Below are 26268 nucleotides of genomic sequence, written 5' to 3' on the forward strand. Positions count from 1 at the left end.
GTGGTATTACATGCTACCACAGGACCAGGGAGTAAAGGTTGGTAGGTTTCAAGATTCTGTCTGAGGCTTTATCTGCAGCTTTCAGAGGTACAGCAGGAGTTTGGGGTGGATCCAACATCAGGGATCTCTCTCTGCCCTTGCTGCTCCTCTTTTCAGATTTCACCCTTTGGACTAGTCTCATGTCCTTGTGGTGAGCCCAGTCTCAGATGTAAAACCCTGACTACACACTAGATCGTTTGTTTCATTTCAATCAATACACTGGCTTTGCAAATATAAATTCTTTATTTAAAAAAAAAAAACCATAAAGCCAAATTCCCCTGGGGTAAATTGCATTGAATTCTATGGGGTTATCTTAGGGATGGTTTGGGCCCATATCCTTTCCCTCCTTACCCTGTCAGCCAGGGTTCAGCTTGCAGACTCTTTAAAGAACTGGCTAAGAAGCTGTCAGTACAGAGGGAAGCCACCCCTTCTTGCGCTTTAGCAGAAGATGTTTGTGAAATCCCATGTTTGGAACCATTTCTATTAGGAGGATACAGTGACTCTCCCAGTCAGTAGTTGACCCACATGCTCCCATCCTCACTGTTTCCTGTTGGGTTTTCCCCTGCTCCTTACTTTACCCCCATCCAGCTGATGAAAAACAAAGTGTGACTTCTGCAACATATTACTGAGTCATTTACTAATAATTATATCTAATAAATGCTGCACAGCTTTGATACACAGGACATAGGCTCAAGGAGTAACTGCAAACAGCCACATTCCTTCCCTTGCTACAAAGAATCCAGTTTAAGTTTCAAGATCTTCCTCATTGCCCACTACACTGTGTTGTGGTGGGGTTGTGCTTCCTTATAGCTTATGGGACAGTCCCAATCCAGTCTTATAAAGGGGTGTTCACTAATTAAAGACAAGTCTCTGCAGCTCCCAGGAGGCACCCTCAACTTCCTTGGCTTTTCCAAACCTCTGGAGACTGGGCAAGCAGGCTAGAAATCCTGGGCGGGATCTTTGTGAAATTCCCTCTTCTTGCCACTGGTCAGACCAGAAATACGCAGAAACAGCCTTCCTGTCTTCCAGTCATGTAAAGTGGAGCCAGAGGAGGCAGCTCAGTGAAACAGGGAGTAAAAATTAGTTGACATTTAAAATATTCCAGAAAGAATTAATATTTTCAACTGGCCCAAGATTTTGTGACTTTTTTTGGTTTGTTTCTCCCATTATCTGAACTGGTTCACCCCTTTCCTGATATTTACACACTTGGAACACTGCTGTAGCTTATAAAAGTCTGGTTCATAGTTATAATTATATGGTTTGGATGACTGCCAATTTCCCCTGTTAGGTGCCAGAAAATTAAATGAGGATGCATGTGGAGCAAGTATGTAGGTTGAGGTAGTATAATTCAGTGGTTACAGCAGGGAATTAGGAGTCAAGGTTCCTAGGTTCTAGTCCTGGCTGAGCCACTGATTTTCCTGTGGGTAAGTCCACATTTTGAAAAGTGGCCACTGATCTGGGTGCCCAACTCAAGACCCCTAAAATTAGAGGGTATTTTTGAAAAAAATTGGCCTAATCTCTATAAAATGAGGATAATAATTAATATTTTTCTGAGAAGAGACTGCTGAGCTTCAGTTCATTTGCAAATTTGACACTATCAGCTCAGGGTTAAACAAAGACTGTGAATGGCCGGCCAACTACAAAAGCAGTTTCTCCTCCCTTGATGTTCACACCTCAACTGCTAGAAGAGGGCCTCATCCTCCCTGACTGAACTAACCTCTTTATCCCTAGCCTGATTCTTGCTTGGATATTTATACCTGCCTCTGGAAATTTCCACTCCATGCATCTGAAGAAGTGGGTATTCACTCATGAAAGCTCATGCTCCAATACATCTGTTAGTCTATAAGGAGCCGCAGGACTCTTTGCCGCTAATACTTGGCTGTCTCTCAGAGGCTTCATTAGTAGTTTGCAAGGGGCATACAGATCCTTGTATGAAAGGTGCTACAAAAGCTTATCTGCATCCATGCCCTCCCAGAACAGTCTGTTGCCCAATCCTCCCTTCTCCTGCAGTTCATTCTAACAGCAGAGGGCTACCCAGTAAAGCATCAACATGTTAATTATAGCATTGTTAGTATTGTCCAAATGTCTTCTTAGCATGTCCTGGTTTTTGGGGACTTTTCCAGGAGCATAGGATCTTCCTGGGCCAAAATCCTGACAGCACAGTACTACATCTTGCAACCTTGCTTCACTTGTCCTGAAGGTTATGTTCCTGGAGTGTGATTTCCTCCCACCTTGTCTGGTCCTAGCCATAATGTCATTAAGTCCACCTGCTTTAAGCAACAACATACAAGTAGGCTAAACAGAGCATTCCTGTAACCGAATATGTGCTAGGGCAGTGGTTCTCAAACTTTTGTACTGGTGACCCCCTTCACACAGCAAGCTTCTGAGTGCGACCCCCCACTTATAAATTAAAAACACCTTTTTATATATTTAACACCATTATAAATGCTGGAGGCAAAGTGCAGTTTGGAATGGAGGCTGACAGCTCTCGACCCCCCCATGTAATAACCTCACGACCCCCCGAGGAGTCCTGACCCCCAGTTTGAGAACCCCTGTGCTAGGGGTCAGAAAGACACTTACAAGATCACACTTTAACCGCTCCCTGGCTTATTCAGGATTGTTCCCTATAGTCTGTTCTCCAGGGCTTTGTTCAACCTTGTTTTCTATAACTCAGGCAATGAGGCTCATACTGCTTCCTCAGTGACAGGAAATATTTCCTGATATTCAGTAGGAAACACACCCCTTTGTTCACTTTCACCACTTTATTCCAAGTCCTATCTGTACTCAATTCCTCCCCTCCCTGCTGTTTGCAGCCATCAAATATGCATAGGTAGTTACATCCCCCCACACACCTTTCTTAGTTGTGACTTAATCAGACTATTTTTTCCACTTATTCTTCTAATGTTTCCTGATTTTTCTTTCTTCTCTGAATTCCCTCCAGTTTGTCGACATCCTTCTGGCACAGAGATACTCAAAATTCAATGTCACATTCTAGGTGTGACTAGATGAGAGAATGAAAAAGTGGATTTCAAAAGAGCTTTTAGTTTCAGGGCTCTAAGGTAGTGCTAGCAACAGAGAGACTGAAATAAAAAATTTCATCAAGAAAAGAAATCTGATTTTTATACTTTACAATGTCTCCAACTTAAAACATTAGTTTCCTTGCAAGTTCCCTGGTAATGGTGTGGTGTGGTGTGGATTTGCATGTCAGTTCTCCATTCAATGGATTGCTGTTGAGAGACCCTGGCTGTGTGCTACTTCTCATCTCTGGGACTGCCCATTCTAATAATCAGAGTGGGTTGCAAGGTGATTTTTGTGAATAAACAAGGCTACTTCCTTCCATTATGATTATGTGACTGACCATGGGTGTATTGGTGAATATGTTCTTGAGTCCCAAATGTTTTAAAAATGTTAGAATCCAGAAATTCATCCCACAAAGTGCATAGTTCATTATCAGCTATTTCTTATATATTTAAAATGGTTTGGTCATCCCATAAGGGAGTGGAAATGATACCATAAGACTTAACAGTATGTAGCTCATTGGCCAGTTTGTAATGCCCTGCCATGGGCCATAGGAGCGATAGAACTACTTAAACTAAAGGAGAAGTGTTGCTAGATGCTAACATTAGTAGTTGGTTATCTTCTGTGGACTACCTACTAGAGGCTCCTCATGAATAGTGAAGAGTTGAAGAGAACTGTATGTAAACACTGCATAGGCTGAAATTTGTTCCCATAAACCACTGATTCGCAGAAACCAGGACTGGGTATTGTATGATTCACAAACAGAAAAGGGGTAAACTCATTGGATAATGTGTTCGGACAAATTCCACCAGTTCTATTAACAATGCAAAGCACCTTTTGTTTTGTGCAGCACCTTTCATACAAACAGAGCCCTGAACCCACAGAAACCATAGAGCTAAATAGTAAACCATGAGTAAGAGACTTGGGAGGTAACTTTAGAATTGTCCCAAACTTTATGATTTTGATTTACAGGGGTTTGTGCCTTCTTGCTTTCATTTTGAATTTCAGGCTACAAGGATCTCCACCAACAGTGACTAGATTATGAGAAGAGACAAAGAAGCACCAGTGCCGTATAAGAGACAAAAGAGGCTGGATTCTGCTCTCACATTCAGCATGGGGTCTTTCTGGAGTAACTCCAGTCATTAGTGGCACTTACTCTCACTAGTACACCAGTGTAAATGAGATACAAGATGGCCTAAGGCCTCTTTTAGGTAAAACGGAATAAGTGTAATGAATGTATTACATGAGTGTAGAGATCAGACAAAGTTACAGAGTTTGGATCCAGACTCAGATTTAAACTGGAATTTACCCAACGGGAATTTCATTATCAATGTTGCCAGATCTCACAATGTCATCATGAGTTTAGTGATACTTGGTCTTTTGTCTTAAAGCTTCAGCTCTTGGAGTCAAGTGACTCTGACAAACTCAGATTTCTTTTTTATTTTTTTTATTTTTTAAGTAAGTTTCTAGGCCTTGTGGTAGAGGAAATAAAAATACATGTTCTGAGTGCACCTCAAAGGCTCAGAAACTGGGAGGCAAAAAAAAAGGAATCCAAAATTAGCCTTTAAAAAAATCATGATTTTCTGGATGTCTGATGAATGAATTTTGAACACTTGGGGTTTGACAATACTAATTTCTTGTTTGGGCCTGCTATATGGAGGCATGACCATTTCAATTCTCATCCAAACTTCATTACAGTGTGAAGGGTTTGGGTATGGTTATTTTTTTTTAGACCCAGGAGACATCTGACAATGTAATAATTTGGTATGATGGGGAACCTTCAGTCCCATCTAGTGAAAAGTTAAATTTAAAACTCTGCATGTGGGGTGGGGTGGAGAAGCAAGCCTGCAAAGGGCTTGGGAAGTGACTGGGTGAGGGGAGACCAGCTCCTTCTAGTCCTCTGTATGCATTTGTATTTCTCTGTGTGTGCTTCTTTCATTCATTATCCAGAAAACTGTGATCATTAACCCTTCAGTCTCAGGGTTCCTTAATCCCCCTGGGAAACCGGATACTTCTTCCTTACAAATGGGCCTAAGCTCTAGCCTGTCTCTATCACAAGGTAAACGTCTTCCTTCCCCCTCCTCCACAGACTGAAGCCCACATAGTAGGGTTAAAGGTAACACTCCTGTTGACTATCCTTGACCCCTTTCTACTGAGATTCCCAAGGCTGGATAGAGCCAGCCACTTCTTATACTCAGGTTGGAGGGACACAGGCAGACTTCAAGGGGTGGCCTATGGAATTTCCCCAGCCCTCTGTGGAGGTGGAGGGGCTGCACTATGACTCATTCCTCACACTGAGAGTCTGTGCATCAACTCCAATCAGGGCAACCGTTCTACCTTGGGAAGAATGCTGGCCTGGCAGCCATCCATGCTTGGGTCTGGTGGGGCTTTCAGTTACTACTGGCTGACTCACTGAGCATATTTCCCCGTTTGCTTGTTTCTCAGAATTTTTCTTACCATGTTTGCTAATTATTGAATGTAGGTGTTGCCATAAGACCTAAGACCATTGGTCCATCTAAGCCAGCATCCCACCTCCGGCTGTACTGGGTCAGATTGATGGTCCTCCTCGTGTTGAATCAACAGTGAGCTACTGTATGTGAAAACAGCAATAGCAGTTGGCAGACTGGGCCTGCAGCATCCCCCCACCAGTTCAAATATCATGAGCCAGGCACCCAAAAATCCTGAGACCAGATTAAAAATTATGAGATTTTTAAAAATAATACATTTGGGGTTCTTTTTCTTTGCCGCCTGGCTTTTGAACCTTTAGGGGACACTTGGGTCATGCTTTAAACTCTTTCCTGCAACCATGAGGGCTAGAAACTTGCTGCTTTAAAATTGAATGCTGAGAATTTCACATCATCATGTGGAATTATGTGGGGCTAGAAGAAAAGAACCAAATATTGCAAGACTGGTGGGCGTTGACGGCCCTCTCTTGGCAAGGCTCTGTGGAGTTCAGGAGATTGATCTCATCATGGGACCCTGCCATAGGTGAAACCCAGGGCACTGTGTGGATGCAAGTTCTTAGTCAACCCAAACAAATCTGCTGAAATAATCAAGACCCTGGGGTGTGGGTAAAACCAGCCAAGGACATGCTTCTCCTAGAGTTATTTCACTTTGTCTGGAGCTTGTTTGATGGCACATGCTTTACCGGCTCAGTTTCCCGTAGCTGGCATCAAACCAGGCTGCACAATTTCAGTGATCCATAACTTCCATAATTCCCTTCAGCAACAGGGGAAAGATTGTTCGTTTTAAGATTTGGGTCTTTAGCTTCCACACAGCATGAGATTACCGTTTAGCTCTTAGTCCATTCATTGTGCCTCTGGAGCTTTGGGGTGTTGACGAGGGGATTTTTCTTTTTATCTCCTTTTCCTTCCTACCCATCATGGTGACAATTTAGGTTTCCAAGTGAAGACACACCATTTGTATAGGGATCCCTGAAATAAGGGGATGTAGTTGCTGGCTTTTGTGCTCCCAAGCTACCTGGACTACTGATAGCACAGGTCTCTAATGACTGGCAATGCAGTCTCTGAGCCTCTTTCACTGACACACTTTCAAACAAAGAAACTATCTGTTTTAAATGTGGGTAACAATCTAGAAATTGAAACAGTTTGGGAGTCACTTATTCCAAAGCATAACTGACTCTTTCTCATCTCTTTCCCTTTGCTGCCACCATGTGGTCTCATGTCAGTGCAGTAAGAATTGATGATTTCCCGGTTCTTGTTATTCTTTTATTGAGCTCTGTTTCTCTATCGCAGTGTTGTTGTTTTTCTTTTTGTACAGGGGAGGAAATTCAAAGAGTAGCACCAGTGCATAACAAGCACTTACCTATCAGAGAAGGTGCTAAGCTTGAGGGTTGCTACTGGCTCCAGAAAGCCATGTTGATCTTGAAGAATTAAATTCTAGGTCAGAGAGAAGTGGGTGAAATTGTGGTTTTTAACATTTGTTTTTTCTTGGTTGCAGAATCTGGGAATCTCCACTTCTCCAGGCTGCCAAGGAGAACAATCTCCGGGCCATCAAGAAACTGATCTCTGATGGCACCTGCGATGTCTATCAAAGAGGTAAATTGTCCCTTACTTTCCTGCTCCCTACCCATGACAGACATCCAGGCCCTACCAGTGTGAGTCTGTGGTTATTTGTCCTGAGTTTCTTCATTCTTCCTTGGGAAACCAAGACACTACTGCAGTGTTTGTGCACACCACTACCTTCCCGTGCGTGGTATCAGAACTGCCTGACTGTATATCCTTAGCCCTTTTACTGCTAACAGCTGAAGGAGAGTGTCTAAGGCCTGGGCTTTTGGAGCAGGAGGAAAGGAGGAATCCAATGGCCTAAGTACTGCCTCAAAGTAAAATTCCTAGTTCAGTCCCAATTATTCTATCAAAGAACTATTCAGCTCGTACTGTGAAACTTAGAGGTGGAAAAGACCTATTGGGTAATAGTTTGTCTAGGCCTCTCTTCTCCCTTGCCCTACCCAGCCTACTGTAGGACTGTTCTCTGCAATAAATATCTCCACCCATCACCTTTGAGAAACTCTCTTCCACACTGGCATATTATTGTATTACAGTAGTGCCTAGAGGCCACAACTGAAATCAGAGGCCCATTGTGTTAGTCACTGCACCAACACAGTAAGAAGTAATCCTTGCCCCAAAGAACTTACAAGACAAGAAGGACAAAGGATGGGATGGGAAACAGAAGCATGGAAAGGGAAAGTCAAGGTCACACAGCAGGCCAGTGGCAGTCAGAAATAGAACCCAGGTTTCCTGAGTCACTCTATTTGCTAGACTTCACTTCCACTCAGAAAGCTCCCACCATTAATATGAAATCTGTGCTCAGCTTTGTCTTATACATATGAATGACTAGATGACTTGTATGCTTCTCCCACTCTCTCCAGGCGCAGTGGGAGAAACAGCTCTTCATGTGGCTGCCTTGTATGATAATATGGAGGCTGCTCAGGCTCTGATGGAGGCAGCTCCAGAACTCATTAATGAGAGGATGACATCGGAGCTATATGAAGGTACCATCACCAAGACATGAGACTGAACTGGGATCCCTCTGGAGGGTCAGGAAATAAATATTACCCAGTGAGGACAGTGGGTTAGAGATCTCCTGTTTTGCTGTATTGCTAAACTATAGCATTGTGAAACAAGTCCTCAAATGTCTCCTGTTTGCTTGGTGTAACCTGGGGTTGAACTCTGCATAGGAACAAAAAGAAAAGGAGTACTTGTGGCACCTTAGAGACTAACCAGTTTATTTGAGCATAAGCTTTCGTGAGGTGAGCTGTAGCTCATGAAAGCTAATGCTCAAATAAATTGGTTAGTCTCTAAGGTGCCACAAGTACTCCTTTTCTTTTTGCGAATACAGACTAACACGGCTGTTATTCTGAAACCTGCATAGGAACAGTCACACAGATACACAAAGGACAGGCTCTGGTCCCTGTTGGATCAGCTGGCTGTGCAATGGAATGTGGAAAATGATTATCATGCTATTTATACTATATTAGATTTTTGATGTTCAGTTATCTGGTCCTCAGTGATCCCAGGGTTAACTCCTCCCTCCCCTTGCACAACTACTCAGGGAAAGGGCTCTAAAGCATCAAGAGCTAGGCAGATAGTGAGGGTAAGCATATACAGCTGAAATTTTTTTAAAGATTTAAATGGTGCTAAATGGCCAGATTCAAAAATAGGGAAGGAAAATGGAGCCAGGTCTGAAAGAATAAGTGCAATTGCAGAAACAGGAATGCCAAGCTAGGATTCAAAACAACAATGTTCCTCTCCAAAATACTTTTTTTTAAAAAAGAGGGTTTTTTACCCCAATCTCCATCTTGAGAACTGAAGCTGGTGTCCCTGTCTAGTCACAGCTTAACCTGCTATTCATTCCCCGTGAGAAAAAACAGGGTCTTCATCTGAGTATTTGGGCTCTCAGTTCACTTGCCAGATGAGCCTGGCACCTCTCTGCCTCATGGAAAGCCATCGTTCAAGCTGCCCAAGTGTTTCTTCTGTCTCCACTAGGAAAACATCTCAAATGTGCAGCCTGCGCATCTTCTTGGCAAGTGGCAGAACTCTTTCTGGCACAAGCCTATTAAACTTCACAATGTACACACAATAAACCTGGGCGCAGATCACTGATTTCTGCTTTAATGGCTGGAGGTGGATTTCCCAGAGGATGTGTTTTATTTGGGTGCACGTGTGTTGCAGGGCAGACAGCTCTCCATATCGCTGCAGTGAATCAGAACATTAATCTGGTGAAGGCTTTGCTCAAGAAGGGGGCCAATGTCTCCAGCCCACGGGCCACTGGACTTTTCTTCAGGCGCAGTGCCCATAACCTTATCTACTTTGGTACGTCCTGCCTGCAGCTCCCAGGACAGACTGGGTTTCTTTTCCTTCTCTCTTACTAGAGGATTGGGTGATGGAGGGAGTGTGGGGAAGGCTTGCAGTGATGCTGCCCATGCTATACCCACTCTAGATAAATACAGGGCTCTGATCTCCAGGGCTGTCAGTTACACAGTTTTTACCAGGCACGCCAATTCATTTTAAACACAGATCATCCTAGCAGCATAGCAGCAATTCTCTCACCTGTCAACTAGCTAAATGGTGTCCTTTCTAAAAGCCTAGGTCTCCCCTAGCTGTGACCCATCCTGTCATATTGATGGGGGGGGGGATGTGTTTCACTCAGTAGTATGACTTTTTTGAGGGGTGGAATTTATTGAACTTCTGGGTAACTCTCTTCCCTTCCCAAGCTCAGACTGATCAGCATGCATAGATTCCCATACATGTCTCCATCTGGCTTGTGTGCTTATTTCCTTGTGGTCTGGGTTGTATTTTCCCTCTGTCGCTTCCTCTTCAGGGGAGCATGTTCTATCATTTGCTGCCTGCGTGGGGAGTGAGGAGATCGTCCGGTTGCTCATTGAAAATGGAGCTGACATCAGAGCACAAGACTCTCTGGGTAAGAGTTCTTCATGGGCCAAGTGACTTGTGTATGGCCAAGTTCTGCCACTTTTACACACACTGAGCAGTTACTTTACTCCACGTGCAGTCTCTGGTATGGAGGGTGCTAGGGAAATGTAAGAAGATGTTAATGTTATCAATCAATGATATGCTCCTTAGTTTTGTTAATCAAGAATTCTTTTTAATGCACATCAGCTGTTCGAGTCTGTATCATGTCTCATGGTCCCTGCATTGCTTCCTCCATAGGCAACACTGTTCTCCACATCCTCGTATTCCAGCCCAACAAGACTTTTGCCTGCCAAATGTACAACCTGCTTCTCTCCTATGACAAGAGCGATGGGAGTCTGGGAACCCTGGACTCAATTCCAAACAGTGAGGGGCTCACTCCGTTCAAACTGGCTGGAGTGGAAGGCAACACTGTGGTAAGTTCATTCACAGCACAGTTAGCTCTTCACAGAAGAAGGCTTTCAGAAATGGGTAGCTCAGGTGTTCTGTGTCTAAGGCGACTGGCATCCAGGTAGCCTATTAATTGTGTAGAAAAGGAATATCAAGTCTTGTCTTTCTTCCTTTGCTGTGGATCTTCACGGACATGGAGGACCAGGGAACTTCTCTCCATTACCTAGCCTTCATTACTCTCGATGCCATACATTTAGCATTTCTCCAGTCAGCCACAATCTTCCAAGAAAAACAGTGTAGACAAGAACTGAATTTCTAATATAAAAACTAGGGCTTTCAAGCGATTAAAAAAATTAGCACTGTTAAACCATAATAGAATACCATTTATTTAAATATTTTTGGATGTTTTCTTCATTTTTAAATATATTGACTTCAATTATAACACAGAATACAAAGTGTACAGTGCTCACTTGATATTATTATTTTTATTACAAATATTTGCACTGTAAAAAACAAAAGAAATAATATTTTTCAATTCAGTTAATACAAGTACTGTATTGCAATCTCTTTTATCTTGAATGTTCAACTTACAAATGTAGAATTATATGTACAAAAAAACCTGCATTCAAAAATAAAACAATGTGAAACTTTAGAGCCTAGAAACCCACCCAGTCTTACTTCAGCCAATAGCTCAAACAAACAAGTTTGGTTATAATTTGCAGGAGATAATGCTGCCCACTTCTTCTTTAAAATGTCACCTGAAAGTGAGAACAGGCATTTACATGGCACTGTTGTAGCTGGCGTCGCAAGATATTTATGTGCCAGATGTGCTAAAGATTCATATGTCCCTTCATGCTTTGACCACCATTCCAGAGGACATGCATCCATGCTGATGATGGGTTCTGCTCAATAATGATCCAAAGCAGAGTGGAACAACACATGCTCATTTTCGCCATCTGAGTCAGCAGAAGCTTTATTTTCTTTTTTGGTGGTTCGAGTTCTGTAGTTTCTGCATCTGAGTGTTGCTCTTTAAGGACTTCTGAAAGTATGTTCCATACCTAGTCCCTCTCAGATTTGGGAAGGCACTTCAGATTCTTGAACCTTGGGTCGAGTGCTGTAGCTATCTTTAGAAATCTCACCTTCTTTGCATTTTGTCAAATCTGCTGTGAAAGTGTTCTTAAAATGAACATATGCTGGGTCAGGAGCCGAGACTGCTATAACATGAAATATATGGCAGAATGTGGGTAAAACAGAGCAGGAGTCATACAATTCTCCCCCAGGGAGTACAGTCACAAATTTAATTAACACATTATTTTTTTAATGAGCATCATCTGCATGGAAGCATGTCTTCTGGAAAGGTGGCCAAAGCATGAAGGGGCATACGAATGTTTAGCATATCTGGCATGTAAATACCTTGCAAAGTCAGCTACAAAAGTGCCATGCGAACACCTGTTCTCACTTTCAGGTGACATTGTAAATAAGAAGAAAGCAGCATTATCTCCTGTAAATGTAAACAATCTTGTTTGTCTTAGCGATTGGCTGAACAAAAAGTAGGCCTGAGTGGACTTGTTGTCTCTAAAGTTTTACATTGTTTTGTTTTTGAGTGCAGTTATGTAACAAAAAAAAAATCTATATTTGTAAGTTACACTTTCATGATAAAGAGATTGCACTACAGTACTTGTATGAAGTGAATTGAAGAATACTATTTTTTTTGTTTCTCATTTTTCCAGTGCAAATATTTGTAATAAAAATAATAATATAAAGTGAGCACTGTACATTATTCTGTGTTGTTATAGAAATCAATATATTTGAAAACGTAGAAAAACATCCAAAATATTGAATAAATTTCAATTAGTATTCTATTGTTTAACAGTGCAATTAATCACAATTAATTTTTTAAATCATGATTATTATTTTTTGGTTAATCGCATGAGTTAACTGTGATTAATTGACAGCCCGAATAAAAACAAAATGGTGGGAAATCATCCAAACTTTCCCCTAAACAAACACACACAAAAATGTCAGGACTCTTTTTATGCACCAATATAGGACAAGAACACTTCCCCCCCTTACCAGGTTGCCTTTAAAACAGAGTAAAGGGAATTTTTTTTGCGACCAGCATGTAATTAAGCTGTGGAATCCATGGCCACAAGATGGCATTCAGTCAGATATCTTAGTAAATTTCAAACAGGTAAGGCCAGTTTGGATGAAATTCAGATCTAGATCTCAATTTGGTGATACAGGCTCAGTGCTAGATTAGACACGTACACAAAGGAGAATTGAGAATCAGGTCCTCAGCTCAAGTTGATGGAGCTAAGCTAATTTACACCAGCTGGCTAGGCTGATCCTTCTACCGCAAGGCATGAATTGATCATCAGCTGGGGATCAAGAAGAAATTCCTCCCCTCCCGCCATAATATTGCATTTCTAGATGCTTGAAAATACACAGATATAAATATTGGGGCTTAATGCCTCTCTCCAGAGTATTTGTTATTGGCCACCACTGTAGGCAAGGTATTAGGCTTAGTGTTCATTGATGTCTTCCAGAATAGCAGCCCCCTGTGTCGCCCTAGATAGATCTGTGTGAAATATTTGTGACAAAAGGTGAAACTGCTCGAACTTGTGGGGGAGACGGGATAATTTTTAAAAAACGCTTTCTTACAAATGAGCTCGTTTCATCCCTGAAATTGCCTTTTTTGTGATTTTATTTTTGCTTGAAGGTGCTAAAAATGACACCTGAGCTAGAGGAGGCTTCAGCACTTTGTGTGCGGCAGATGGTTGGATGTAGAGTTTGTTAATGCAGCAGCAGCCATTTTGTCAATGGCACAGAAAAGCAAACCTTTGCAAGATATGAAAACTGCAAAAAGACCCAGTGCCAAATTTTAATGCAGAACTTGTTTTACCCAGTTTGGCATATGCGTACTGTAAATTGCATGAATTCCTGGGCATTGACTGATTCCGCACCATCCATTTCCTTACTCCTCAGATGTTTCAGCACCTCATGCAGAAGCGAAAGCACACTCTGTGGACTTTTGGCCCTGTGACTTCTGTCCTCTATGACCTCACGGAAATTGACTCCTGGGGTGAAGACCAGTCCTTCCTGGAGCTTGTTGTCTCAACCAAGAAGAGAGAGGTACACTGTGGTGTGTGTGTGTGTGTGTGTCAGATTCTCTGTACAGAAAATGTTTGTTATGTAAAGAGAAATCCAAATGGACACTGAAAGTTCCAGCTGTGAGGCTATTCCATATAGCCCACAAGACCTGGCACTTCTTGCCCATTTGAGACAGGGAACAAGTGAAATGCAGCAAACCCTTTGTGACACAGCAAATATGATTCTACACAGCAGTTACACCATAGACTTGCAGTCTGAGAGGCTGGTTTAAAGAATGTTGCCTTAGGCTCTGTGCCATGTTCAATACGCCCAAGGATGCTAAAGCTACAGGAGGCGATGTCGCTAATTCAGCAGAAGGTGCTCTGTGATTCTGTAGTATCACAGACATAAATAAGATGTATTCTGTGCAGCTGTAATACTCCTTGCCTATATCATGGGGGTGTTGTGAGCTTTTCCTTAACAGTTATCAAGGTGCTTTGAGATCCTGGGCTGGAAGGTGCTTTAGAAATGCAAAGTTTGATTATTATGTCCCTCATTAACTAATATTCCGAATTATCTTCTGAAACAAAAATGGATAAAACCCATCCAGGTTTGATGTTGGGGAAAAAAAAGATACCCTCCAACAACAGGTTTCCTTACAGAGAAAACGCAAACATCTTCAAGGTTCAGTTAGTGTCCTAAAGCATTAATTGTAATGACATCAACAAGCAATGAGCTAGACCTCCTAATATATGGAAAATATCAATAGATACTGAAATTATAAGAAGGGGAAACAAATCCAGCACATTGTTAGTTATGTTATTTAATTTCCATACAGCAGAAGTCTAGAAACACTTATGAAATAGATAGTCCTAGATCAAAAATGAATGATGCCTCTTCCAGCTACGAGAAACCGTGGGAAAATATGCTGATGTCACTATGTTTTTTTCCCTATATTCAGCATCCCTTAAATCCCTGAATGAGTTGGTATCTGTGAGCATTGAGAGGACAGTATACGTTATGAAACAGATCTATAAAAAGTACCTGAGAGCCAGTCCAGGAGACTAATTCCAACATTTAAAATAAATTCTGATGACTCCCTTTCTTCCAAAGACATGCATACATTTGCAGATCCACAATTCTTGATGCCATGAGCTAAATAATGTCCAGAAAGCCATTTTCCCAAATAGAGGAAAACATGATGGGCTCATACTATGTAATAACTCTTTCTCAAACACTGAAAATTACATTTGTTGTCAGACTAGCCCTTCCTTTTCTATCCCATACATATATGGATCATACTGTTAAAGCACTATTTCCCATTCAAACCCTTCTGTAACTTACACACCCACTTTTGCTCTGCTGTAACTCCATTATTATAAGTTATTTGCACTGCAGTAGTATCTCGAGGCTCTAACTGAGATCAAGGCCCTATTATGCTAGGCACTGTACAAATACATGCCAAGAGATAATCCTTGTCCTTTTACAGTTTAAAAGGACAAGAATGGGAGAAATGTTTATGTCTGGGAGCTGAATCACAGAGAGATTACCGGTAAAATTTAAAAAAAACACTTAAATCCCATTTGAAAATGGGCCTTAGGCTCTTAAATCACTTAGGTGCTTTTGACAGTTTTCCACTCAGTGCAGTGCCCAAGGTCGCAGAGGAAGTCAGGAGCAGAACCTGCATTGACACTCAGTTCAGTGGGATTTAGGCATCAGTTGAGTTACTTTTGGTTTACACTGATGTGAGAGGAGAATCAGGCCCTGGGCAAGGGATGGGGGGGGGGTGGTCAGAAGAAGCTAAATCTCCTCATTTTAGGCTCCCTTATATTCATTTGGGTTCAGCTCCATACTAGGCTCACAGAATCCTCACCTCTGCTACCATAACTGGACTAGTTCAATATCAGTGATACACTGCCACCATTTTAGGCAACTAGAGGATTTTAAGCTTATTATAGATTGTTTTCAAGACAAAAGCCTGTATTCAGGTGAATATTTGTAATTTGTGTACAAAACAGAAAATATTGTATGTACTGTGGCTACACTGCTGTTTATACTCGCGCTAACCTGATGAGAGCTAGTGTATACGCAAACAAGGAAATCGCACCCCTAGCTCAGACGCAGGCTTAAAGTTTGTGCCCTTTGATCTACCTCTCTTTCAAAGTTGAGTAGATCACAGCGCACTAAGCAACTTTTAATGCATGGTACAGGGACAGGGTCCATATACCCAGTTAGTGCGCTGTAGATTTACAGCCCAGCTTCCCACGCACTTAACTCATCATCTAGACAAGCCCTTAGACTCACACCTACTTACCAGCATGTAACTTAGCTATGCACACCCCATGCACAGCACCCACCACGTCTAAGGGAGTCTAAGCTGGAATGATGTAAGGGCTTGGAAGAGGAGTGTAGCAAGAGAAACAAAAATAGGGTATTCTAAGAATCATAGAATCATAGAATATCAGGGTTGGAAGGGACCTCAGGAGGTCATCTAGTCCAACCCCCTGCTCAAAAGCAGGACCAATCCCCAATTAAATCATCCCAGCCAGGGCTTTGTCAAGCCTGACCTTAAAAACTTCTAAGGAAGGAGATTCCACCACCTCCCTAGGCAACGCATTCCAGTGTTTCACCACCCTCCTAGTGAAAAAGTTTTTCCTAATATCCAACCTAAACCTCCCCCACTACAACTTGAGACCATTACTCCTTGTCCTGTCCTCTTCTACCACTGAGAATAGTCTAGAGCCATCCTCTCTGGAACCACCTCTCAGGTAGTTGAAAGCAGCTATCAAATCCCCCCTCATTCTTCTGTTCTGCAGACTAAACAATCCCAGTTCCCTCAGCCTCTCCTCATAAGTCATGTGTTCCAGACCCCTAATCATTTTTGTTGCCCTTCGCTGGACTCTTTCCAGTTTATCCACATCCTTCTTGTAGTGCGGGGCCCAAAACTGGACACAGTACTCCAGATGAGGCCTCACCAATGTCAAATAGAGAGGGACGATCATGTCCCTCGATCTGCTCGCTATGCCCCTACTTATACATCCCAAAATGCCATTGGCCTTCTTGGCAACAAGGGCACACTGCTGACTCATATCCAGCTTCTCGTCCACTGTAACCCCTAGGTCCTTTTCTGCAGAACTGCTGCCTAGCCATTCGGTCCCTAGTCTGTAGCTGTGCATTAGGTTCTTCCGTCCTAAGTGCAGGACCCTGCACTTATCCTTATTGAACCTCATCAGATTTCTTTTGGCCCAATCCTCCAATTTGTCTAGGTCCCTCTGTATCCTATCCCTGCCCTCCAGCGTATCTACCACTCCTCCCAGTTTAGTATCATCCGCAAATTTGCTGAGAGTGCAATCCACACCATCCTCCAGATCATTTATGAAGATATTGAACAAAACCGGCCCCAGGACCGACCCCTGGGGCACTCCACTTGACACCAGCTGTCAACTAGACATGGAGCCATTGATCACTACCCGTTGAGCCCGACAATCTAGCCAACTTTCTACCCACCTTATAGTGCATTCATCCAGCCCGTACTTCTTTAACTTGTTGACAAGAATACCGTGGGAGACCGTGTCAAAAGCTTTGCTAAAGTTAAGAAACAATACATCCACTGCTTTCCCTTCATCCACAGAACCAGTAATCTCATCATAGAAGGTGATTAGATTAGTCAGGCATGACCTTCCCTTGGTGAATCCATGCTGACTGTTCCTGATCACTTTCCTCTCATGTAAGTGCTTCAGGATTGATTATTTGAGGACCTGCTCCATGATTTTTCCGGGGACTGAAGTGAGGCTGACTGGCCTGTAGTTCCCAGGATCCTCCTTCTTCCCTTTTTTAAAAATGGGCACTACATTAGCCTTTTTCCAGTCATCCGGGACTTCCCCCGTTCGCCACGAGTTTTCAAAGATAATGGCCAATGGCTCTGCAATCACAGCCGCCAGTTCCTTTAGCACTCTCGGATGCAACTCGTCCGGCCCCATGGACTTGTGCACGTCCAGCTTTTCTAAATAGTCCCTAACCACCTCTTTCTCCACAGAGGGCTGGCCATCTATTCCCCATGTTGTGGTGCCCAGCGCAGCAGTCTGGGAGCTGACCTTGTTAGTGAAGACAGAGGCAAAAAAAGCATTGAGTACATTAGCTTTTTCCACATCCTCTGTCACTAGGTTGCCTCCCTCATTCAGTAAGGGGCCCACACTTTCCTTGGCTTTCTTCTTGTTGCCAACATACCTGAAGAAACCCTTCTTGTTACTCTTAACATCTCTTGCTAGCTGCAGTTCCAGGTGCGATTTGGCCCTCCTGATTTCATTCCTACATGCCCGAGCAATATTTTTATACTCTTCCCTAGTCATATGTCCAACCTTCCACTTCTTGTAAGCTTGTTTTTTATGTTTAAGATCCGCTAGGATTTCACCGTTAAGCCAAGCTGGTCGCCTGCCATATTTACTATTCTTTCGACACATCGGGATGGTTTGTCCCTGTAACCTCAACAGGGATTCCTTGAAATACAGCCAGCTCTCCTGGACTCCTTTCCCCTTCATGTTAGCCCCCCAGGGGATCCTACCCATCCGTTCCCTGAGGGAGTCGAAGTCTGCTTTCCTGAAGTCCAGGGTCCGTATCCTGCTGCTTACCTTTCTTCCCTGTGTCAGGATCCTGAACTCAACCAACTCATGGTCACTGCCTCCCAGATTCCCATCCACTTTTGCTTCCCCTACTAATTCTTCCCAGTTTGTGAGCAGCAGGTCAAGAAAAGCTCCCCCCCCAGTTGGCTCCTCTAGCACTTGCACCAGGAAATTGTCCCCTACGCTTTCCAAAAACTTCCTGGATTGTCTAGTTTATTTAGATTGAATGTGTAGTTTAAAGTAGCCTCTCAGTCCTTAATTTAATTTACAACTTTTTTCCTGCTTCTGGGTACATAAGCTGGCCAAACTTGGACTCTGTACACCTGTAAATAGATTTTGGGGAGTCTGAACTGGGTGTAAGGGTATCTAGCTCATACTTCTGAATTTAGCCCCATACGTCTCCACGTATCTCATACAAAAATCTCAGGCTTAGAGAAGACACCTAGGACTTGGTATAGTTGAAGCAAATGGGTATTGGCAACAAATGGGCAACAAATGTACAGATTGTTTAAAATATGCAAATATAATATTTCATTGGCCTGAGAATCTTACTTGTTGTCCATTGCTAATCAAATTAGGAAAGATTTACCTGCTTCTTGCCCCTAAAAATATCTGATATCAGGAACTCCTGTATTTCAGGGTGTATAGGAATGTATCATGATCCCAAATGTTTGGGAATCATAGGATTTCTTAAAGTCCTTCCTAGAACAATAATAGATCTCATTCTCTTGCTGTCTCTGCAAAGAACTGTCATAACTCAGACTAATTCTAAATGAGTTAGAAATCTGCCATCCATCTTCCTTTTTGGAGAAAGAACTCATTCACCTTCAGTGGTAAACCAATTGTGAACTCTTTGAAACATAAATTGTTTGCCAGTGAGAAGCTTGTTAACCTGGCCAACTCTCTTTGAGAGCAAACAAATAAATTCCCTGAGGTTCATTTTTTAATATGTGAATAACTTTCAAGTGAAATAACATCATATGCTGACTTCTGCTGAAGCAGTAAGCAGCTGGCTTTGAGTCTTGCCTTAGCATGTTATGACTGATGTCTGTATAAACTATTTCTCTTGACCTCTGAAGCAGACTTTGATCCACCATAAACGTATCAGCTATGTACCTAATTCTGCCTTTGAATACATGGGTGTAATTTCTACTGAAGTCAGTGGGAGTTACGTTCATATATGGGAGAGAAAAACTGAGTCCCAAGGCCCATCTGGAATAAACCAGCATAATTCCATTTACTTCAGTTGAGCTATACTGATTTACACCTCTTAGGATCAGGACCTACATCACTACAGTGAAGTTATTGACGAGAATGGCCTCTGTGTCAATCTTTTGGCTTTGTTTTTCAGTTCAAATATATAAAATATCTCCTTTCTATGGGCCATGTCTAGGAAGTCAGACAGTCTGTGTGTATCTTCCTTTAAAAACTTTTAACCAAAGTGTACAATTCTAGAACAGGGACACAATTTGATAGCTGCTTTCAACTACCTGAAAGGGGGTTCCAAAGAGGATGGATCTAGACTGTTCTTAGTGGTGGCAGATGATAGAACAAGGAGTAATGGTCTCAAGTTGCAGTGGGGGAGGTTTAGGTTGAATAGTAGGAAAACCTTTTTCACTAGGAGGGTGGTGAAACAGTGGAATGCATTACCTACAGAGGTGGTGGAATCTCCTTCCTTAGAAGTTTTTAAGGTCAGGCTTGAGAAAGCCCTGGCTGGGATGATTTAGTTGGGGATTGGTCCTGCTTTGAGCAGGGGGTTGGATTAGACGACCTCCTGAGGTCCCTTCCAACCCTAATATTCTATGATTCTATGAATACCCTAACAAGTATTATATATTAGTAAAGAAATTTTATAGAACATGTCTCATTCTCTGTTACATTGGACAGGACATTTAGAGACATTTCTATAGAATCCTATTGTCTCATGCCTTTTAAATTCTATGGGCTTTTCCCATAACAGTATGTACCAGAATGTTCCCATGAAAGAACTATCTATAATTCAGAATCTTTGCAAAAGGATGTGTTAAGCATTGATTACTGAAAAGCTGTAAATGATTTTCTCAGTCTGATCCTATGGCAGATCTATGAAATTTTTTCTTCTTTTCATTCTGTAGTTACAGGCTTGATTTCAGTTTTGTAATAGCCTGTAGGTGCCTTATTAATGTTGTGGAAAAAACTCACATATGAAAACTAAAAAAACAGTGCAGTGTTATTTTTACTCTTGCAGTTAAAACCTCAATAAAAAGATTGACATACACTTATAGGATTATTTTATATCTATGAACTCCTTGGCTGGTGAATAAACAAGCCAAACCCTTTGTATAGTTATCACTTGTTTCTCTTGTTTTCTCTGGACTGTTTTTCTTTTGCTGTGTTTCCCAGTCAGCTGTCTTCCAGCCCTCTCCCTTTCTTCTCCTAAAGGAGATAATTGGTTTAATGCCAACAAAATCTTTGATGTGAGGACTTTAGAAACCTACTAAGGCAAGACTCAAACCTGCTCCTTTGCAGGAGGAACTTCATCCAGAAGGAGCTACTGGAAATTCTGTTTGTGAAATCCTAAAAATGTAAAGGTGGCCAGAGGGAGAGAATATGATTACAATATATTCTTATTTCCATTTTCTCCATGCCCCCATTCCTAATACATCCTTCATAGCCATTGCAGAAATGCTGTTTTCAAGTGCTATTTCAACTGGCTCAAATAGACAGAGCTGCCATCATTTCCTGGAGTCAATTATCCTACGTTTTGATGGACCCTTCCCCATTAGCAAATGTTGACTGATGGTCAGGGTCAACATCACCCCATTTATAGTAATAAAAACAATGCTTGACACTTCTAGAACATTTCCCATCTGAGGATCTCTGCACACTTTGCAAATATTAGAGAATTAAGGGCCAGGTATTCAAAAGAGCTCAGCAACGAACAGTTACTATGTACTCTATTCTGTGTAATTTAAGTTCTTATATTACCTTCATCATTGTTATATGTGAATGCCTGTCAATAATGCATTAATCAAGGGGACTAATGTTTGTCACGTTCGGTTCATTCTCTCTCAATCCCCTGAGAGGTAGAGAAGTGTGTGTGCAGTGGAGTGTTTAGTTGTGGTAGAGTTTTGTTTTTTACAATGTGTACGGTCTCCCACAGTATTCTTGTCAGCAAGTTAAAGAAGTATGGGCTGGATGAATGCACTATAAGATGGGTAGAAAGTTGGCTAGATTGTCGGGCTCAATGGGTAGTGATCAATGGCTCCATGTCTAGTTGGCAGCCAGTGTCAAGTGGAGTGCCCCAGGGGTTGGTCCTGGGGCCAGTTTTGTTCAATATCTTCATAAATGATCTGGAGGATGGTGTGGATTGCACTCTCAGCAAATTTGCGGATGATACTAAACTAGGAGGAGTGGTAGATACGCTGGAGGGCAGGGATAGGATACAGAGGACCTAGACAAATTGGAAGATTGCGCCAAAAGAAATCTGATGAGGTTCAGTAAGGATAAGTGCAGGGTCTTGCACTTAGGACGGAAGAACCCAGTGCACCGCTACAGACTAGGGACCGAATGGCTAGGCAGCAGTTCTGCGGAAAAGGATCTGGGGTGACAGTGGACGAGAAGCTGGATATGAGTCAGCAGTGTGCCCTTGTTGCCAAGAAGGCCAATGGCATTTTGGGATGTATAAGTAGGGGCATAGCGAGCAGATCGAGGGACGTGATCGTTCCCCTCTATTCGACATTGGTGAGGCCTTATCTGGAGTACTGTGTCCAGTTTTGGGCCCCGCACTACAAGAAGGATGTGGATAAATTGGAGAGAGTCCAGCGAAGGGCAACAAAAATGATTAGGGGTCTGGAACACATGACTTATGAGGAGAGGCTGAGGGAACTGGGATTGTTTAGTCTACAGAAGAGAAGAATGAGGGGGGATTTGATAGCTGCTTTCAACTACCTGAGAGGTGGTTCCAGAGAGGATGGTTCTCGACTATTCTCAGTGGTAGAAGAGGACAGGACAAGGAGTAATGGTCTCAAGTTGCAGTGGGGGAGGTTTAGGTTGGATATTAGGAAAAACTTTTTCACTAAGAGGGTGGTGAAACACTGGAATGCGTTACCTAGGGAGGTGGTAGAATCTCCTTCCTTAGAAGTTTTTAAGGTCAGGCTTGACAAAGCCCTGGCTGGGATGATTTAATTGGGGATTGGTCCTGCTTTGAGCAGGGGGTTGGACTAGATGACCTCCTGAGGTCCCTTCCAACCCTGATATTCTATGATTCTATGATTCTATGATACACTGTTCTGTATTTGTGTCAGAGAAGGCAGGTTGAAGAAGTGCGCCTTGCACTTGGGGAAGATGATGGTGAAGTTGTGATGGTCCTTGATTCTTGTGGAATTTCATTCCACAGTCTGGGACAAACCCCAGGAAAGTTTTGTCTCCTGTGCAGATGAGCTTTACCCTGGTGGTAGAAAGTTCCATTGTGCCTGAGGAGCACGGCTGTTGAGCATGGTCTTCGTCCTGGAACATTAGCCAATCTTCTAAGGACGAGTGACCTGAAGAGGAGGACCAAGACCTTGAATTTGATTCATGATTCTATGGGAAGCCAGTGTGGAGAACAGGCCTCATATGCTCCCAATAACCTGTGCTGCTGAGGAGATGCACTGCGGTGTTCTCAGTGGCAGCTGTTGGGTGATGAGCACATTTGAAAATTTGACATCTTCATTTAGGGGCTTAAAGGGGAGTTAAGCAATTCTGAAGCTCTGGCCACAAGCCTTTCAAACCACCAACACCCAGTAAGTTAAGAGAAGTATCTACCCACTTTACAGAGGAGAAAAAGAGGCAGAGACATTAAGGGCAGAATTTTTCAGCTTTGGGGACAAGTTTTCCACAGATGCAGAATTTCCAGCACTCCAAGGGACAAGGTGGGTGAGGTAATATCTTTTGTTGGACCAACTTCTGTAAAAGATATTACCTCACCACCTTTTTCTCTCTGATATCCTGGGACTGACACAGCTGCAATTACATTGCACACAACTCCCAGTGAAGTCAATAGAAATGCCTTTGGAAAACATACCATTTATTTAGGAGCCTAAGTTTAGGCACTGTCTAAAAACTGACTTAAGTGACTTACACAAGATCACTTGAGAAATCTGTGCCACTACTGGAAATAGAACCCAATGTTCTGACTTCCAGTCCTTTCCTTTAATGACTGGATTATGTTTTTCACAGTGGAAGGTGTCTTGTCTCTTATATAACACAGGTTACCTTTAGCTTTAATTGAGTCAGTCTTCAAAACAACTTCCAATCACAGGAAAAGAAGATTCACAAACTTGAACTAGTATTGTGCACCCTATGAACCTCCAGAACAGTTCGCAAGGTTCAAAAACCACTGACATCATGAGGTTAGCCCATCCCTATTGTATACAAATCATACAGTGTGTAAAATTACTCATAAAAGAGGTAGAGATCTTTCTAGATGGAGGAGATCATAAAAAATAGATTACTGTTTTCAAGAATACAGTTTCTTTTCTTCAGTGCCTTATATCCCCACAGATTTTATAGGGGTCATTCAATCACTGCAGAAATATATCCACCTCTGGTCTAGAACCCAGTAGTAAGTTAGCAGTACAGAGCAACACATCAGGATAGTAAGTGTGCACACACACACACACACACTCTCTCTCTCTCTCTCTCTCCTCTCCCCTCCCCTCCCCTCCCCCCAAAACGAATAAACCAGAGTGCAAGGGTGTTCCCTCTTTTCTTAGCTGGGCTAATGATGCAACTTGACCTGAGAATTCGCTTGTGTATGAGATGAATGTAGTGTCCTCATGCTGAGATGCCTTTGGAGAAATTAGCTTGTATTAATGTCTTCCCAGGAACTAGTGCAGAGTGCCCATAAACCAATGTCTCTCACAGTTAACAACCGATCTCTCTCTCTCTCTCTCTCTCAGGCCCGTCAGATTTTAGACCTGACACCTGTGAAGGAGCTGGTGAGCCTGAAGTGGAATATGTATGGACATCCCTATTTCTGTTTCCTGGCCTTGTTCTACGTGCTGTACATGATTTGCTTCACTATGTGCTGTGTTTACCGACCTCTGAAAGCTCGGTCAGAAAACAAAACGAATGACAGAGACAACACCATCTACGTCCAGAAAATGCTGCAGGTGCATTGTGTATGGGGATTGGCGGGCCACATGGGCACCAGTCTGAACCTATCGGGGAAATCCTACTGTCTCCTGACCTCAGTGGCTGCAGCTAGGCCTTATTTCATTTCCTCACCCTGTACTCTTTTTCAGAGCGGGAATACAGTTGGGGAAATTCTCTGTGTCCTATTGTCTTGGGTGCTCAGGCTGGACCTGGATGGCTCTTGTGGCCTCTCCAGACACGATAGTGTTCCCCCATACCAATCAGTAGCCCCTCTTTTTCTCCTTTCAGGAATCCTATGTGACATATGAGGATGAGCTCAGGCTGGTCGGTGAGCTGATCACAGTAATTGGAGCTGTAGTGATATTGATCTTGGAGGTAAGGACAACACTCTGAGTCATGCAGCCCTGGATTCTAATCAAGAGAGCGCTTACTTAAGCTAAACAGAGACTGGCCTGTGTTGGTGACTAAGTAGGGGCTATTCTTTGAACCCTAGTGCCTCAGCAGGGTCCTATGGAGCACTATGCTACGGAAGTGCCATCTATCAGATAAGACCTGAAACTGATGTTGTGACCACTTGGCAGTAAGGATTTCAGGCACTTCAGAGAAGAGTTAGGGTGTTGGCTCCACTGTTTTGGCCAAATGTAGCTCCACTTGGATCTGGGATGTTTGTGTAATGCTCTGTGCTCTTAAACAGCTTCCATGTTCCTCCCCATATGTTGCTGTATTTCCTGAATATCCAGGACAATTAGCTGTTAATTTAAGATCAATGGATGAACAGAACTCTATGTAGATTGAGAATTATCATTCTGATCATCTCCTTGTGCATAACCCAGTTGATTCCCAAATTTAACAGAGTGTTCCTCTTAGATTCCAGATATCCTTAGAGTTGGAGCCACCAAGTACTTCGGACAAACCATCCTGGGAGGACCGTTCCACGTCATCATGTGAGGTTCCACCTCTTCAAATCTCATAAATAGCTTGTCTCTCATTTTCTATCCATCTGTTCTTTACCTTGTCATTAGACCTGCCCTCTCTCCCCTTCTGGGTGTTGCTTTTCTTTGCTTCTTTCTCTTTCTGCATCAGTTTATGTGCATGAGAGAGACACCGAGAGAGAGATGCCGACAGCCAGGCAAGTGAGCAAGCACAGATGAGCATAAAGATATCACTAGCCAGTTTTCATCTAGATGTGGAACAGAGTGTACCTGTGTGTGAACAGAAAGGAAAGAAGGATGATTTGATTCCCATGCTGATCCTCCTGGCTCTCCCTCTTCCTCTACAGCATCACCTATGCCTGTATGATCCTGGTGACCATGGTGATGCGTCTCACCAGCACCACTGGAGAGGTGGTCCCCATGTCCTTCGCCCTGGTGCTGGGCTGGTGCAATGTCATGTACTTTGCACGAGGCTTTCAGATGCTGGGACCCTTCACCATCATGATTCAGAAGGTAAGGACAACACAGCCTTGTTACACAGAGACTGATCCCAGTACACAAGTCCAGAATGTGGAAACCAGAAGAACAGACTTCCTCCAACAGCATTTATATTAGAACATCGGAATGAGGTCTTTTCTGTGACAGGAAGAACTCAGGGTCTTGCCCATACGGGAAAGATGCATGTCTTTTCCAGTGGACACAGGTGTTAGCCATAAGGGCTTTCTGATGCTCCTTTCTTCAACATACCTGTAACAGCAGATATATTTAGCATCACACAGTGAGAAGGGGGAAAGGTCTTTGGGTTGGTGGGAAAGTCGGGTCTCATGGCAACTATACTTGTCGCTTTGCTCTGCAGATGATATTTGGAGACCTCATGCGCTTCTGCTGGCTCATGGCGGTGGTGATACTTGGCTTTTCATCAGGTGAGACCATAATTTGTAAACCAGGCTGTGTTCCCTCTGCTGTCTCTCCATGTCTTATCCGGGTAATTCAGCCTAGCATCACCTTGTCCTCTGTGAGAGAGCCAGCTAGGGCTGTGACAACATCTGGCTTCTATTTCTACTCCTGGGGCAATTCTGCACCACTGCTCGCATGCAGAATTAATATCTGCGGTAG

At 42.9% G+C, this 26268-nt stretch overlaps 1 protein-coding gene across 2 annotated transcripts in view; it reads left to right on the forward strand.

Annotated features, from left to right (window-relative positions):
- Positions 1-26268, forward strand: part of LOC140898599 (transient receptor potential cation channel subfamily V member 6) — a 51338-nt gene that overhangs the window by 13878 nt on the left and 11192 nt on the right. Inside the window, exons 2-12 of one of the 2 annotated variants that reach the window (XM_073312630.2) lie at positions 7018-7115; positions 7946-8068; positions 9249-9389; positions 9898-9996; positions 10245-10420; positions 13380-13526; positions 24025-24237; positions 24509-24595; positions 25088-25164; positions 25500-25665; positions 26009-26075. In XM_073312630.2, the coding sequence (XP_073168731.1) occupies positions 7018-7115; positions 7946-8068; positions 9249-9389; positions 9898-9996; positions 10245-10420; positions 13380-13526; positions 24025-24237; positions 24509-24595; positions 25088-25164; positions 25500-25665; positions 26009-26075 (1394 nt within the window). The remainder of the gene's footprint in view (positions 1-7017; positions 7116-7945; positions 8069-9248; positions 9390-9897; positions 9997-10244; positions 10421-13379; positions 13527-24024; positions 24238-24508; positions 24596-25087; positions 25165-25499; positions 25666-26008; positions 26076-26268) is intronic. The other variant, XM_073312669.2, reaches the window with a different exon arrangement.

The sequence above is a fragment of the Lepidochelys kempii genome, chromosome 1 (genome assembly GCF_965140285.1).
Source record: "Lepidochelys kempii isolate rLepKem1 chromosome 1, rLepKem1.hap1, whole genome shotgun sequence".
Taxonomy (NCBI): Eukaryota; Metazoa; Chordata; order Testudines; family Cheloniidae; genus Lepidochelys; species Lepidochelys kempii.